Raw genomic sequence first — 18,326 nt, 5'->3', positions numbered from 1 at the left:
ACAAACGACGTGATACCAAATACTTATTATCTTTTCAAACTTACTAATTAAAGCTTGTCTCAAATTTTATGGCACAGGTGTTAGATTATAATTTCAACTTGAATTTTTATGTTTGAAAAATGCAAACGTATGCAATTGTCTGATATAAAAATCCGAAACTAAACTAATTGTTTTATACACAAAAAATAAATACCGATAATTGAATCGGTAAATGTTAAAAGGGCGGAAGTCCAATAATGTAAACGTTGGGGAAACTAAAAAAAAACTGCACTAACTTTCAGTAAATTTTTGTTTAAAGTTTAATATTTTTTTTTTTTTTTGAAAGAGATGTTTTTCATCTTAAGAGCAAACATATTTTTTTATGTTTACTTTTAAAGAACCTATAAACTAATTAACGCTGTGGACTTGAGCCCTTTTAACATTTAACAAATAATTACTGCTTATTTTATTATGATTTTAATTTTAGACTATAGAAAATGATATCATAAACCGCAAAAATTCTTCACAAAGTGTATATTTATGAACTGTTTATAAATTTTAACAAAAAATATAAGGAAAAAGTCTATTGCAGAAATTTTATCAGCTATGCTTAATCATTTTACTCAATATCTTCTGCTTCGCCATTGTTGCTTTCTGCTGTAGGCCATTGCAGTAGTTCATTATAAAATTCAATATGATCACGTGGGATATGATTACCACACTTTCTTATGTCATTCAATTTAGCAGATTTTATTGAAACCTTTCCACTTGGGTAAATAAACTCTTCTGGTTGGTTCACTTTTTCTTGAGTATTTTTCCTCATCTTAAAAGTACGTTTGACAATACGATTGATAATTTCACTGACTTTACATTGACTTATATTGTCACAATCGTATTGAAAACGGTGAAATTTTTTATAATACCACCAACTATTAAGATAAACCAGAGATGAATTTTCTACATCAACCACTAAAAACTTTCTTTGATTACTACTTTTTAATATAATTTTTTTTTTTTTTTTTATTTTAAACGCTGTATACTCTCTCATGTCTTCTTAACTCTCTTTTTATAATCAAAAAGTCACGGTCACTTGGCAAAAAAGCTGTGCCCTCTGATTGAGAAAAATTGGTTGACCTTTTTAATCTACTTATTGTCAGTAAGCGCCATAAAAAATTTTGAAAAGCAATAGTTTTTATTTTTCCCCCCACAATTCATCGTGATTGGCATAAAAGTTGAGTTCATCATACTCTTGAGGAAAGGTAGAACAGGTAGTGAAAAAGAAAGGAGCACGTTTCGTTTCGAGACTGCCTTGGATAAAATAGCTCTTTCGCAGGTATTTTGGGCAGTCAGATGTATTGCATATAATCGACTGCTAGAGACAAAACATTTACATTTTTTTCTTCCATAGCATCCTGTACGTCTTGTTTTATGGCTTGGTAAAACTTTTTTGCGCGTCTGTTATGTACTGCCAACTCAGCTACTGCTGTTTGCTTAGCGACATCATTAAGGTGAGGTGATTTTATCTTCAGCTTTAACTCTTCGCATGTGCAATAGGTGTCTACTTGATGTTGCCTGAAACGTAAATAAAAAGTGCTCATTATAGTAATTATTATCGGACTGGTAACTGAACTTTACCCCTTCATTTTCTTTCATGAATAGTTCATACATTATTTTCACGTTCAAATCTTCACTCAAAAAATATCTTTTCTTGCCGCCATACTGAATCAGTTTTTTTGGTAAGGAGTCTATGTAAGCGCGTACCATATACATATACATTTTTAAACCCCTTACTCTTCGAATCCACTTTTCTGACACAGAAAATATTGATAAAAATGACACAACACAAAAATGCTGTAAAACCTCATTTTAGGGTTACAAATATCCGAAAAATTTTCGGAAATTTCCCGGAAAATTTTGCTCCGGATATTTTTTTAAATATTTAATTGCAATAAACTTATAGTTGTTATATAGTTTTATAAAATTCTTTTCTTTGTTTCAAAAATATGTGTTTTATCCTCGTAGTATTTGGGTATTCTAAAAATATTTTAACAAAAAGTATAAAATAATAAAGACCGACAAGCAAAAAATGCAAATCTTTTAGTCAAATTTTCCCGAGTTAAAAATTTCCAGGAAATTTTCAACCCTACCTCATTTGCTATTAATTCAATCAGTTCGTTATGTATATACTTTCCTAAATAACGGTCAAATATTTCTTTTTGACGGCTTCGTTGAATGGGCTTGGAGAAAACTGGATCATATTTCACCAGCAGCTCAACTTTTCCAAGAAAGTTTCCATTACCCGCTTCGCCAAACTTTTCAACATTACCGCAAAATGGCAGATTTTTTCTAGTTAAGCATTGCACAAGGGACAAAGACATTCAATGACTTTAATCCAATGACTTTGTACCTTCTTAATGATTGTTTGATTAAAAGTATCCAATTTCAATTCAGCATTCAAACTAGTGCACAAACCTTCCGTTTTTTTATGCAATCCATGTAATTTTGACTTTCTTCGTGATCTTTCAGACTTCGTGAAAAGTGCTGCCATGTAGAAAACCCATTTTTTGCCAGGTTAGAAGTAGACACCTAAACAGCTTGCAAAAAAAATACAGCATCAATTTGCTTTGAATAAACAAGCCAGCTTCGTTCAACTTTTTTGCCATTTCTGAGGACACGAGTCCACTTCACCTTGAACTGTGTGCCCAACGTGAGATTTTTCTGTATCACTGCCAATGTAATCATCGTCATTTCTCTAAAGAGATTAGCCTTCCGCTTCTTCATGTAATGAAACAATAGATGCGCTTGTATCCAACTTTATCACAAAAAAATTTGTTTATTTTCTTCCCTGTTAAAATTATTCAGATTTTGTTGTTGAATGGATTATTTAAGCATTTTTGCTTTGGGAACAAAAATATCTTTGTTTAATAAAGGTATTTATTGCACGGTCGACAACCCACTGATTTAAATCAAATCAAATGTATTCTGAAATAGATTTTACATTTCGTGGAATATTTACATATAGTACAAGTACTAATTTAAGTAAACACCATAATAAGAAACTAAAACACCAAACTAAAAAACAAAAAACAAAAAAAAAGGAAAAGTAAAAAACGGTACAATACTTAAACGAAAAACTTTATGGAATAATTAAGTAAGAAGTTTGATAAATTTAGGAAAAAATTCAAATTACTTTTATGCATCTATCTAGAATAAAAGACTTTTATGTACCTAATTAAAATATACCAATAAATGAGAAGTAGATTATAATAATATACAGTAACAACATTGTAAATAATATAATAATATAAGTATTAGTAATAATAATAGGCAATAATAATAAAAACTCCAGTTATTGGTAATAATAATCAAAATAATAATAATACTAACGATAAAAATAGCAATTCTATTAATAATAGTAATAGTAATAATTGACAAGCATATCTAAGATCTAAGACGCAGATTTAATTTTTTAAATTACTCTTACTAGTCGGGAAAAAATGATTTTTTTTTGATTGACGTTAATGGTTCCTATAATGGAACCATTAATGTCAATAAAAAAGAAATTAAAAGGAGAGCCACTTGTTATTTAAAATTACCTTTGTTAATTACTTTAAATGAATGAGTTCTATACGATTGCAGTTTTTTTGTAACGTAACCTAAGTTAAAGGCAGGTATCAGGAAAAAAAAGTTTATTATTCTTAGCTGGTCACTTCTGAAGAAACTTTTCATTTATGTTTTTAATTAGTATTGAATTTTTGACACCTTGAAAAAAATTTCCAATACGATACACATTACTGATTATTATTGTTATTACTAATTTGCAGAAATCCGACCTAAAAGTTGAAACAATTTTTTACCTTGTTTTCTGCGTAACATAAGTTAAATGGAATTTTCGGTAATTAGTTTGCTTTTTTTTGACCATACTCAAAACTGTTTTCATTATTTTATTTTCAGACTAACAGGTTTTCATACAAAAAAGCTAAAAATTTAATTTACAGCTTAAATAAGTAAATATTTGATTATGTTTTTACGCGTGTAACGTAAGTTAAAAATGGAATTGCCCATATAACATATGTTATATAGCGCGCATATCTTCACAAAATATAATGTTAAATTTTTTAATTCCCCCTCCCCCCTTTGGGTTCGATTGACCCCCCTTTTTTTATCAAATGACTATTATTTCACGCAAATTTTAGTATAAAAGTTGAGCAAGATATGCATTTGCAATTCGAAAGCCTAATTTTCAAAAACAAATTCCTTCCTCTTAAAAATTTTAATGATAGTTCTTTGTTTTTCTGCAAATTTTACAAGAACAAAGAAAAAAAATGTGCTATACTGGATAAAATGAGTATTAAATAAACAGGGGCGGATTAAGATTATGTAGTTAAGATTTTTTGCTTAAGCCCACAATTTAAAATTTGCACTACACAATTTTATTAAAGTTTTATGGCATTTTTAAGTAGCCTCCTCAATTTACTTACGTTTTCAAACAACATGCAGTGTGAAATATATAGATTTACCAAAAAAAAAATTCCAAAATATCTAAAAGGGGTTATGGATTCGTGCTTTTGTTTAAAATGACATGTTGTAATTAATTGTTTGGTTATTAAAATGTTCCTAAATGTCCTTACGGTCTGAATTAGGAAGTTCACGCCTCTTTCCTTACCAATGTCTTTTATTGGGCTTACTGTAAATCTTTTGATTTTTAGCCCGAATTCTAAAGAGTGTGCCACGGCTGCATTATATCATATTATTTTTATTAATAACATATATCATATCATTCATATCAATATCACAATAGCATGTTATTTGTATTAATAAACACACACTTAAACATACCAATTAATTATAATAGTTCTAAATATTATACTTAATTTTAGTTTTATGCTTTTATCAATTTAATGAGATTTAATGCACGCGTTTTTTTATTGCACGCTTTTATGTGATTTTAGCGTCAATTTCGTCAGCCATCTTTTCCTAATTTCTAGTGTACTTTTCTATGCAAAGCAGGTTAAAAATACGGAATGTGAAATCTTATAAAATAAGACCGTGTGATAGAATACAGACTCAAAAATTCGGTAATAAAACTGAAGATCGCCGTGTTTTATGTTTTTATATCATTTAAAAATCAATACAACAAGATATGTTATTGAATCAACTTAATGACTATATTTTGGTTCTAATTTTTTTTTCTAACTAAGGTATAGACAAAAAAAATTGTGTACCTTATAAAAAACGATTAAAAATTCTTTTCTTTAAAATTTTGTATTACAATAAAATTGTTTTTTGAGTGTTACATTTGTCTTCGCTAAAAAAAATTTAAATATTCGTTTAGAACCACAATAAATTTTCTTGAGCAATGTGAATAAAAAGTGTTTTTACTTTTTTGTTGTTGTTGTTAACTTAATATCTATAAGTTAATTATATTGTAAATAAATATTTATTTAAAAACTTTTACCTTTTTGAAAGAACGAGTTTAAATTTGAGTTTCGAATCCAAATCTGAAACATTGCATCGATCACATCGATCACGCTCAGGTGACATCAAAGCCTGATTTACATTTTCCTGATTTGTTATATCTTTATTTAGCAGAGCTTCTACATTTTCTATAGAGGCTTCTTTCTAAAAAATAAGATTTTTTTCAGCCGAGGAACTACCGAGGAACTAGTATATCTCTTATATTAGGAGTAACCATGGTTCATTATAAAAAGAAAAATCATAGTTCAACATATTTTTTACAAACACAATTTTTTAGCTAAAGCAACAAAACTACAAGTGTTCTTTAAGTTTCCTAATATATTAACTAAGTTAACTAATATATAGAAGACTTGGTAGTTTTATAACAAGACACCATTCTGGGAAATAACATTTAATAAATAATATCTCTGGCTTCCATACCCATCATTAACTAGTAAACGATGTGAACTCTAAATCTATAAATCTAAAGTTGAATGTTCTAATTAAATGCACCATGAAAAAATGAATGTGAATGTTTTAAAAAGTTGTTCGATTTAAAAAAATTAGACATTTTGCTAAAATATGTGTTTAACTTATGTTCTAATAATAATGCTTATTGAGCTTATAAATCTTTATGTAGTTAAGATTTTTTGCTTAAATGATATGTTTGTTTTTTCATTAATTTAAAGTACTAAGTTTTAAACCATTGCCTGTTGATAAATTTTTTTTAAAAGGTAACAATTTTATTTAAAAATAACTTTTAAATAAAAAGAGTTGTACAATAGAAGAAAAATAAAATGTATCAGCCATTTTGTTTTTTCTAAATAAAGTGTTTTTATCTGTTTTTAACTAACACTTTGTATTTGTTTTCAACCAACTACGTGCAAACAGAGTGGCCATTGTTTTTACTAATACTAAACCGATTCTTTTCAAAAGAAGCTCATTTAAGTTGCTTGTGGAAGAAAAGTATGTATATTTTAATGTATGCGGAAGCGGTCAAGTGGATTTTTATTATATTATTTATATATTTATACCACTATATTTATCATAATTCACATAAGAATGTAGTTAAATAAAAACATCTTTTTAAATTCACCTACTAATGTTTACGATTTTTAAGTTTTTGTATAATGGCAATTATGTTTTTATCAGTATCTATGAATTTACCCATTTTAAATCAGGGCCGACGACACGAATTTCGAATTAGGGGAAAAACCCTCTATATCCTGAAATTTCTAGAGAAAAAAAAGATCCTTTAGAAAAAAAGGTGGAAATTTAAAAAAAGAATGTTAAAAGAGAATGTTAAAAAAAACATTTTTAACATTCTAGAATAAGTTTCACTCAAACCATACTTTTCACCTGAGGTTTTCCATGATTCTTTTCGTTAAAATCTGCTGCAGTTACTTTAGAATTTCTTGCTAAAAACAAATCATAGAAACTAACTGATCGCGAGGGTTTGCAACTACAATATTTTGATGAACTTTCGCTTTCCATGTTACACGAGGTGACTGTTATTTTGTTTGATTGCATGAAAGGTTTTGATTTCCCAAAATTAATTCCTGGATAATCAATGTAAGTAAACTCCTCGTTGATTTTTTTGATTGGTTTCTGCGTTTGCGACTTTTCTATCATAACAGGTACAAGAAATGCAACAGAAACTGATGATTTGTTTAAATTTTTTTGTGCACCATTTTCCATTTTTATAAAAACATCTTAAATAATAAAATATTCAAGTTTTTAAATGAAGACGCAACACTTTTTTTTACTGAATTTGCAATGCAACGGAGGCAAAAAAAAAAAAAGGTCTTTAAAATAATTTTATATTTATTATTATTCTGAACATTGAACAAATGCACAAACTTTTTCGTAAAAGAAATGGAACGCATTGATCACCAGACAGTATGATCTTTTAGCTTTTAATAGTTTATTATTGCTTTATTTTAGGAAGAGCTGGAATTTTTATGTAACCATTAATTGCTTGTTTGCATTTTTTTGTGTGTGTGAGATCTTCTGCAATATTAAAAAAACAAATTTTAATTTGGTTTTTTATCATAAAAAGTTCTTTTTTTAATATAAACTAATTCAAATAAATTTTAAATCAAATTAGCATAAAGGAACACTGTGTTGCTAGTTGCTTAATTACTCCAAAGCAGCATGACTTTGTTCATCGCAAGTGTTGCATCTCAAACCTGTTAGAAACTCGGGATATCATGACGGACGCAATTTATTGCAGCCACGCAGTAGACGTCATATACACATACTTTGCGAAGTCGTTTGACAAAGTACCACATGAACACCTTGTTCATAAGTTAAAAACTTACGGTATTTAAGGCGCGCTCTTAGACTGGAGCTCAGCATAATTATGCGACCGAATTCTACGAGTAGTCATTAACGGCATCACATCTGAATGGAAAGCAGTCACTAACGGCGTGTCTCAAGGCTCGTTCTTGGGTCCATTGTTCTATGTAATCTTCATAAATGATCTGCCGGACAGTATCACTCACCATATGAAACTGTATGCTGTCGACAATAAAATTATTGGCATAATTAAATATAAGTCGGACAGCATCAATTTCCAAGCTGACATTGACAGAGCAGTGGAATAGTCACATATTTGGCATTCATACATTTCAACATTGAGAAATGCAAAGTAATGCATGTTGGCCGCGCATATAACAAGTTGACCCACGAACACTCAATGCACGCGTTGTCTACTCGAAAAGACTGTAGTCGAACAAGACCTTGGTTAGATGGTCTCCAATGACCTTAACGTCAGACCACAAGTAGAGTCAACCGAATCTCGAAAAAATATTTTGCAGTTGCAGTTCTTATTTATAGCGCACACTTTATCTCATTTACATTCTCCACCACCTTGAGTTTGCTGTGCAAACCAGGTTGTCGCATTTAAGGTCCAACATATTTATTCTCGAACAAGTCTGACATTGAGCAACAAAAATAATATTATCTATAAACCCCTGTATTATGAAAATTTACTTCAAAAGCTTAGTCTAACAACACTTGAAGAACGCCGTAAAAGAGCAGATCTTATTGAGCAATTTAAAATCATACGTCAACTCAAAATTGTCAATTTTTCCGTCCTGCAAAAAATTTCAACGCCAGCTTTTACGAAATTGTGAAAAACGGCATAACATTTTTTTAAATAGAGTTGTTGTCTGATAGAATGCACTTTCCCAAGCAGCAGTGAACGCTCCATCAATCAATACTTTCAAAGACACCATAACAAAGTAAGAGGGGTCTAGTGTAACATCTCTTCTTCAAACTATAAATAGAATTATTATATTTGTTTTTATTTTGATCACTGAATTAAAGAAAAAATAATTACATTTCTGACAATCAATGTATTGTAAATTTATATGTGTTGGGTATATATTTTTTGTTTGGTTTCAATTATCTCTGTGTTTGGTTTCAATTATCTTTCCATTATGTCAATCATTTTTTAAGACTTTTACGTTCCCTCTTTCTTTTGTCAACAACTTTTCAATCCCCTATAAAATTACGTCAACATTTGATTACAACATTTCCCTTCTTTTACCCCAAAATGAAAAAAATTTAATAATAACATTAACACAAATAAAATTAATTGAAAAAAAAATCCTTTTTTTCCTATTTTTAAGTAATTAAGGTAACTTTAAAAAAGTAGCATTGTTGTCGTCAACTTTTCTTGACTTCCCTTTCCCCCTCCTCCACCTTGTCAACATTTGTCAACAAATTATAGCCCCTTTTCTCCTACCCCTACTTTGTTGAAATATTTAAAAAACAGCCCCTGTAGCTACTTAGTTTTGAAGTCAATAGTGTTTAAACATTTTCAAAACTTGGACTTTATAAGAAATATTTTCTTAAAGTTTCTCCTTCAATTTTTGTGATGTTAAGAAATGTTATACAGTGGTAAAAAATTATTTTAAACTTTTTTGATCTTTTTACTCCTGCGATAAATTATATGCCGAGCCGTGGCTAAGCTACCCTATGGCTATACCCTATTTGGGGAAAATTATGGGTATACCCTATTTGGGGAAAGCCTAGCAAAATCAGGGGCCTTTTTTCAAAGGAGTTTTTTTTTTCTTTATACGGTTATCTAGTTGATTTTTATACAAAATTTTTCTTCAGATTTTGGGCTCTAATAACAAGTTTTGAAGGGAATTTACTATTTTTTAATTATATGTATCCGATTATATGTATTACCAAATTTATTTGAAAATTCTACTAGGTTTAAGATCATGAAATCAAAGTAATTGAAGAATTAAAAAAAACAGTTATTTGGAGCAATTATGGAACTTTTTCTTTACATTGTGTGCAACCAATTGCAAATCAAACCACTATTTACACGATTATACCCCTATCACGAAAATTTTTTATCATAATTGCATAACTCAAAGTATTTCTCTATATCCAAAATAAATTGATCATTATAAACTGTCATTTATTTATAATTTTTTTTGGTATTTTTTAATTTAGATATAACAGCCAATGAGAAGGAAAGAGCAAATCTGGCGCAAGCAAATAAAGTGAGAACTCTGAAATTGAGTGGGTTAAACCTAGACCAGTTATGTTAACGGAGACTGAAGGAGGTCAAGGTTAGTCACACGCTTCAGAAAAATCTTAGCAACTGTTTTGTAGCTTTAACTAGCTAAATTTTGATTTCTCTTTCGCGACCTAATTGCATCAGAACATTCAGCCTTTAACTTTGTTAAAAAAAGGATGGCAACTTTGTCTTGATTTAGCTAGAGTAGTTCTTCATCATGTTTATTTTAAAAAATCTAAGTACTCTGGGAAACCGATCGACCAAAAATTGAAGGTAGAAAACTTTCAAAATGTGGCAAACATAAGTTGGAGGGAAAACCATCGTTGAATGGTATCCACAGCTTATTGCCAGGCAGTACCACTCAGTAATTATCAACGTAATAACAACATAACTAGAAAGATTCATAAGCTTTAAAGCTTATAAATCTTTCCAGTTATAAGCTTATCAGTTATAAATCGATAACAAATTTTGAACTGCCAAGACAAGTCATGTTGTTCATAGTTTGAAACAAGCTGTATAAAAACAAAATATATTATATCGCAACGTTTCACTCCGTTTTTGGCCATTTAAGAATACTACAATAGTGGTTACAAAATAATCGAACCGTCTCGCTGTAAGACGTATTAAACCAATCAACATTTGCACAACTGACACGTTGTCTTTTAGTAAAAGATATACTTAAGGCTTTAAGAACAATATTATACCATTTGATTTTTGTTGTTCTTTGGTGAAAGAAAAGCACCTGCGATAAGTTTAATACAAATATATATATATATATATTTATATATATATATATATATATATATATATATATATATATATATATATATATATATATATATATATATATTTATATATATACATTAAAAAACTTGTCAAGGCGCATTTAAAGACATTTGAATTAGCTTAACTTTTTCTTATATACTGTAAGTATATAAGAAAGAGTTGATATACGCCCAAACTGCTTTCTTATATACTGTTAGTATGAAAGAAAGCATTTTGGGCGGATATCAACCTGGATCTACACAATTAATTAACCAGTTGGTTGAAATGAGCAAATCCAAATTCTTTTTAATTAATCATATTGTTTGGAGATGTACATGCTCCATTTTACACTACCATGTACTTTAAAAGACTTTTCACTTGCAGTTTTCAACAATTTTGACCAGCAATCCAATCTTCTTTAAATTTGTGTTTACCACTAAATACTCTTTCAAATGCTGTGAAATATCCCTAAAAAACTAAAAGAACCAGAGTTTTCTTAAGTGACCCAAGTTTAACTTTTAACTGAACCATGTTGTAATAGATGTTACCACCCAGTGGGCACGGTACGTTTTTAAAACGTTTTTAAAACGTTTTTTCGACGTTTTTATAAGGTTTAAACCTAATAAAAACGTCCAAAGAACGTTTTAAAAACGTACTGTGCCCATTGGGCAGTAGATGGGTCAATTGTTCTGACCATAATTAAATGATTGATACAAACTCAAACAAAATTTATAAAAGTATTTTGACTATATAACCGATTTTTTTTTTGAATAATACAAAAATTTAAACTGTCTTCTGAAAAAGGCGATCTGACCTGACTGATTGCAATAAAATAATAATCTTTGACTTACACAGCAATAACATATTTTTTCAGAAAGGTTTTATACTAGATATACTTGTACTTTTCTAAGCAAATATCTTAAAAATATCAATAGTAGAAAAAAATTATAATCATTTAAAAAATTTCTATGAATTATTACAAACCATGATAATTTGCTTTTAAAATTTTCCAAAAACTGTTTTATCCTATTATTTGCTAAGCATATTGACGTAGCCGAAGGAAGCATTGTTTAAGGCTATTTATAATTTGCACCCCTATTCCCAAAGGGGAAGGGGCATTTTCCAATGTCTATTTAATAATGTCTAGTAATGTAGATTGAGCTATAGGCCAATTTAATAGACACTAATATAACTTGTATACGAGTTAATGAAAACTGTAAAATTGTATACAAAAAGACTTGATTGAATATTTAAAGTACTTTACCATTTTTTTCCTAATTTAACGACGTTATTGATTAATGAAAGGCAAAAAGTAAAAAAACATTTATGCTTAATTTAAACTATTTAAAAATATAATTAGCAATAAAAATTAAGAGCTCATGATTTCGAGATTAAAAATTCTGCCGCTATAAAAAGTGCTTATAAGACTTGAGTCTCGATCGCCACAACCTAAATACGGCACCTTTAATTTTTTTTAATCAATAAATTAAAAGACTATTCTATTCTTTAAAATAGTTTAAATGTATACCGTATTTTTTAATTAATACTGCCAAATGGGTGGTTTGTGTGTTTTATAAGTGTTATACCAAGCAAATCGTTGTTTTATAAATACACTCTACAAAATAAAACACAATAAATTTGTTAATCTAAAAAAGATTTTATTCTTTGTATTTTGTGAGTATTTTACATAGTAGTTGAGAGAAGTAAAAGCTAGAAATGTTATACACAAGCTCAAAAGACAGGCTAACACGGAAAACATCTACTTTTTGTTGTTCGACAATAGTAATATATGTAAAAGTATCCCAGTAAACACAGATTGGTTTAGAATTGGTCAATATTTAATCGAAATCGGTCGAAAAATAGATAAAACGTTTAGCGACCTATTATTGACTAAAAATTGACGCTTGATTTGAAATGTATATTTCAAACTTTTTTATATATACGTTTACTAAACGTCGATTTAACGTTTAGAATATCGACTTACATTAGTCAATATTGTAAACCTTTAATCGACCTTAATTAAACGTAAACATTTATAGATTTAAAATCTACCCCAGTAAACACACAAACGTTTATTAAACGTCGAAACAACGTTTAGATTAAGGGTTTAGATTTGGTCGATTATACGTTCAGAATGAAATCCAGATTAACGTTTAGATCAAACCTCCATAAAACGTCGAGATTACAACGTATTTTCGACGTCTATTATAGGGTTAATAAAGGCATATAAAGCGTATATTATACGTATATAAAGCGTTTAGATTTAGTTCAATTAACGTATATAAATTGTTTAGATTTAGTCTAATAAACGTCTAAAACGTGTTTAGATTTAGTCTAATAAATGTATATAAAGCGTTTAGATGTAGTCTAATTGAACGTATATTTAACGTTTAGATTTAGTCAAATAAACGTATGTATATCGTTTAGATGTAGTCTAATTGAACGTATATTTAACGTTTAGATTTAAATCTAATTAAATCCAACCTAATATATATATATATATATATATATATATATATATATATATATATATATATATATATATATATATATATATATATATATATATATATATATTAGGTTGGATATCTAATTAAATCCAACCTAATATATATATATATATATATATATATATATATATATATATATATATATATATATATATATATATATATATATATATATATATATATATATATATATATATATATATATATATATATATATATATATATATATATATATATATATATAAACACACTTTATATGCTTTTCCCAAATATACAAATATTTTATATACTTATATATTATTTATAACTTTTTATAATTTACTACTTTTATACTATACATACCCATTATAAACTTATAAAATACGCTATAGTTTGGATTTACCTTACAAATAGCAGAGGGAAGGGGGGGGGGGGGGTCCTTAAACTTTATTTGTTTGTTTCAATAACTCTAAAAAATTTATTCGTATTATCCATTATGCCTTCGCACTAGCAATATTACAGTGAAAATTTATAATATCAATTTACGTCTAAAAAAATCCATTTTGCAAGAACGCACCTAAACAAATATTTTTTGTAAATTTAATCTCATTTAGCAAAAAATAAAAGTTTACATTAGTATTAAGTTAAAGATTACTAATAAAATTATTAAACTTATAAAAATGTATTTTGGATCACTGTGTCCTCTGGTTTCTCAAAAATCTTTCTAATATACCGTCCAACGAATGTTCATCAAGCGCCGGTTCTTGTTCATCGTGCGCCAGTTCTTTGTTCATCGGCGTCGGTTCTTGGGCAACATCATCATTCATATTCGTCTCCTGATTGTCTTATTTCGTAACCTGATTTGTAACCGCAAAAAACTATTTTAATTAAAATAATTTTAATGTACATTCATAAAATAAAATTAGAATTACACAGAACAACTTTACATATAGAGGATTTTCTGAATGGAAGTTTCCAAAGTTTCCTGTACCATCCATGTTTATTTTTGACAAAAATAAACATGGAAAATTTCGAAAGTCGCGCCATATCATATGCAGTGGCTTTTACCAGCTCTGTTCAACCAAATTTCTTTAGCAAATGTAACTAAATTAAGCTAATATGCATCTAAATTAAAAAAATTAAAAAATTTATTTATTAAACCTTAATTAATGCAAAGATGAATACCTACTGCTACACTATCCAACTAACGCTTACAAAATGAATTTAAACTGTTTATAAAACTTACGAAAAAAGTTCTTGCAGCAGGACTTTCATAACGAGAGACCAGCAACTCATATTTTTTAACTGTGTCAATGTTGCAATCAATAATTTCTAAAACATCTGAGTCCATTAAGTTGTTGGCATTTAGGAAGGTAGATTGTCGCGATAAGAGATTTTTAACTTTTTAGCTTCCGACACTCAATTAACCAGAGGACACAGTGATCCAAAATACATTTTTATAAGTTTAATAATTTTATTAGTAATCTTTAACTTAATACTAATGTAAACTTTTATTTTTTGCTAAATGAGATTAAATTTACAAAAAATATTTGTTTAGGTGCGTTCTTGCAAAATGGATTTTTTTAGACGTAAATTGATATTATAAATTTTCACTGTAATATTGCTAGTGCGAAGGCATAATGGATAATACGAATAAATTTTTTAGAGTTATTGAAACAAACAAATAAAGTTTAAGGACCCCCCCCCCCCCTTCCCTCTGCTATTTGTAAGGTAAATCCAAACTATAGCGTATTTTATAAGTTTATAATGGGTATGTATAGTATAAAAGTAGTAAATTATAAAAAGTTATAAATAATATATAAGTATATAAAATATTTGTATATTTGGGAAAAGCATATAAAGTGTGTTTATATATATATATATATATATATATATATATATATATATATATATATATATATATATATATATATTATATATATATATATATATATATATATATATATATATGTATATATATATATATATATATATATATATTAGGTTGGATTTAATTAGATATCCAACCTAATATATATATATATATATATATATATATATATATATATATATATATATATATATATATATATATATATATATATATTAGGTTGGATTTAATTAGATTTAAATCTAAACGTTAAATATACGTTCAATTAGACTACATCTAAACGATATACATACGTTTATTTGACTAAATCTAAACGTTAAATATACGTTCAATTAGACTACATCTAAACGCTTTATATACATTTATTAGACTAAATCTAAACACGTTTTAGACGTTTATTAGACTAAATCTAAACAATTTATATACGTTAATTGAACTAAATCTAAACGCTTTATATACGTATAATATACGCTTTATATGCCTTTATTAACCCTATAATAGACGTCGAAAATACGTTGTAATCTCGACGTTTTATGGAGGTTTAATCTAAACGTTAATCTGGATTTCATTCTGAACGTATAATCGACCAAATCTAAACCCTTAATCTAAACGTTGTTTCGACGTTTAATAAACGTTTGTGTGTTTACTGGGATAACTTATAATAACTTGAGCTTTTTATTCCTTTTTAAAAAAAATGCGCGATCAAAATTAATAAACTCGATTATAAAAATTTGACTAAAAGATGTGAATTTTTCGCTTGTTTATTATTTATATTTTTGGTTGAAATGTTAAAAGAATGCGATAAAACGTATATTTTTGAAACAAAGAAATTAATTTTATAAAACTTGTTTATTGCAATATCAAATTTGTGTAAATTTCCCGGGAATTTTTGACCCTACAAATTTGATTCAAGTCACCATTTACGAAAATATACAAGGTAACAGGTACACGGGCCCCAAAAACTACATGATTTTTTCTTATGTCATACCATATTTAGAAATATTTTGGTATTTTTTTTTTTACTTTTTTTTGTTTAGTAAAGCTTCTCTATATTTTAGTATGGGACTTCAAACCACATGGCTTAAATTGTTTATAACTTTTTTAAAATGAGTTGTAACTTCCCCATATTTTGGTTAAGCTTGTTATATTAATTTTCACTTCATATAGTACTTTCATTCCGAACTTATATTTTAGGGAAGTACCAAGCTTAACACTCGCAACAAGAAAATGTATCAATAAATAGAGCTCTCAATTGCACAAGAGAAATGATATTTGTCCACCTTGGTATGAGTAAATATTGTGTTTTTGAATAAATTTTATAGTATTCATTTAAAATTTAACACAGAGCTGCACTTTATTATTAGTTTATGTACTTTTAATGAATGTAAAGTACAGTAACTATTGTTACTGTACTTTACATTCATTAAAAGTAGTTTGAGCAAGACTGAGACACTTATTGTTTTTCAAAGCTGGCATTATGACTGAAACAGAACAAAAGGAGTCAGGAGTTTGGTCTGGATATAAAAATTGATATAGGGAGAATATTTAATCCCGACGAAATACCACAGTTTATCAATTTTGGTGTTGATGGTACTCTGCTGGTATTGTTTTTGTTGCAAAAGCGGAAACATGCTTTAAAATGAAAAGAGAGAACCGTGAATGCGTCACCATACATCCTTTAGTATAATTTTCAGGTAGCTAGCGCAATATCACTTTTTTTCATAAATATTTATAATAGAGATTGAAAGGTTGACGTTGTATCATATCTTTTTTGTAATTATAGGAGACCTTTGTGTCTGTCAAGTACTCTTTGATACTGTTGGAATAACTAATCAAATAGCTCCACAGGAAGCTGTGGCAAACAACCAGCATCTTCTGATACCAACGTACAATCATGGTGTAACTGATCACAATTCGTTATTAGATATATATTAGGAGTTTGATGAATATCTTAAAAAAAAGTGACAGTAGTTTTGATTTCTAATGGGCTTTGTTCACGCTTTAACTACGGTACCCTACAGTTTTTACAATCAAAAAACATAAGTATGTTCTTAACTCCACCAGATACCACTGGTTTAACACAGCTTTTAGACCAATTCAACAAAAACCTTCATCATGAGTATCGTGGTATGAAAGAAAACATTTTTACTGATTTTAACTCAGTAAAGAAAGAAGCTTTTATGAAGTTTTTATTACGCATTTGGAACAACTGGGCCCCCAAAAATCTATAATCAAAGCTGCAAGACATGTGGGAGTAACTTCTACATCATTAAACGTCAATGACATGCAACAGGACAAGTTTGCACCAGCTTCTTAATGTATTAATACTTTTAAAAGTGTTATACCCAGTACAACAACCCCTAAAAGATACACTACTGAATCTACTGATGAAAGAAAAAATTCACCTCAGTATTGGAAAGAAAAATTTCTACAAAATTTGATCGTTTACAAGAGCTTATTCAAGAGCTGAGCGAAAAGAGCATTCAACTTGAAGAAATTCCTGGCTTACTGACAGTACAGAAAGTTAAGCCAAAAATTTCTAAAGTTACTTTGAGGGTTACGCAGGTTCACGAATCAATGAGAAGAAAAAATGTGTTGGAGTTGGTGAAGGTAGTTCAAGTTAATAAAAATCAAGAATTAAAAGGTAAAGAAAAAAGGAAATGGAACAAAGGGAAACATTTTTACGATGTAAAAATAAATGCAACTGTGGAGAAGGTGTGTGTCATGCCATAAAACTAAAACAATGCTCTTCTTGCCACAATGTACAAAAGTCAGTCGGCGGAAAAGTATCTTGTAATGTGGATGGAAAGAAACCAAAAATTTTTTTAGCTGCTGCAGTAACCAGCAATTCCCTCAAACGTTATTCAGCATGAAAGTACTAACAGTTAGAAGGATATATCAAGAAAGTGACCTTACAGTTATTGTGTCTATATTATTGATATGTGGTATGGACATAATTCCATTATGCTTAGTCAATTATTTGATCAACTTAATTAAGAGTCAATTGTTTCAAGGATGTATAAAAACACTTTTAAATTGACTTGAAGACAAATAGAGCTGACGTAAAATTTTTCTTGACTAGTCAATCTTTACTTGGTTGTTAATAGAAAAATAAATTTTGATTGAAAAAAGCAAAACTCTATTTTAACATTGGGCTTTTGATCCGTATATAAATTTTTTTGGTAATGGACCCCAAAAACCACAC

The 18,326-nt window shown here is 28.4% G+C and overlaps 1 protein-coding gene and 1 long non-coding RNA gene across 2 annotated transcripts; both read right to left on the bottom strand.

Moving 5' to 3' along the window:
* Nucleotides 1-5,205: 5,205 nt before the first annotated feature.
* On the bottom strand, nucleotides 5,206-7,179 carry LOC136091485 (uncharacterized). Its single transcript, XM_065819111.1, has 3 exons — nucleotides 6,796-7,179; nucleotides 5,438-5,601; nucleotides 5,206-5,287 (listed from the first exon to the last, which is right to left on the bottom strand). The coding sequence occupies exons 1-3, from the start codon at nucleotides 7,132-7,134 to the stop codon at nucleotides 5,248-5,250; spliced, it is 543 nt and encodes a 180-aa protein (XP_065675183.1). The 5' UTR covers nucleotides 7,135-7,179; the 3' UTR covers nucleotides 5,206-5,247.
* Nucleotides 7,180-13,816: 6,637 nt separating this feature from the next.
* On the bottom strand, nucleotides 13,817-14,732 carry LOC136091955 (uncharacterized). Its single transcript, XR_010644190.1, has 2 exons — nucleotides 14,178-14,732; nucleotides 13,817-14,087 (listed from the first exon to the last, which is right to left on the bottom strand). It is a non-coding gene; the product is annotated as an uncharacterized LOC136091955 (long non-coding RNA).
* Between the last annotated feature and the right edge of the window lie 3,594 nt (nucleotides 14,733-18,326).

This window comes from Hydra vulgaris, chromosome 15, assembly GCF_038396675.1.
Source record: "Hydra vulgaris chromosome 15, alternate assembly HydraT2T_AEP".
NCBI lineage: Eukaryota > Metazoa > Cnidaria > Hydrozoa > Anthoathecata > Hydridae > Hydra > Hydra vulgaris.
The sequence above is the reverse complement of the archived record's forward strand: the minus strand, read 5'-3'. Positions and strand labels throughout refer to the sequence as shown.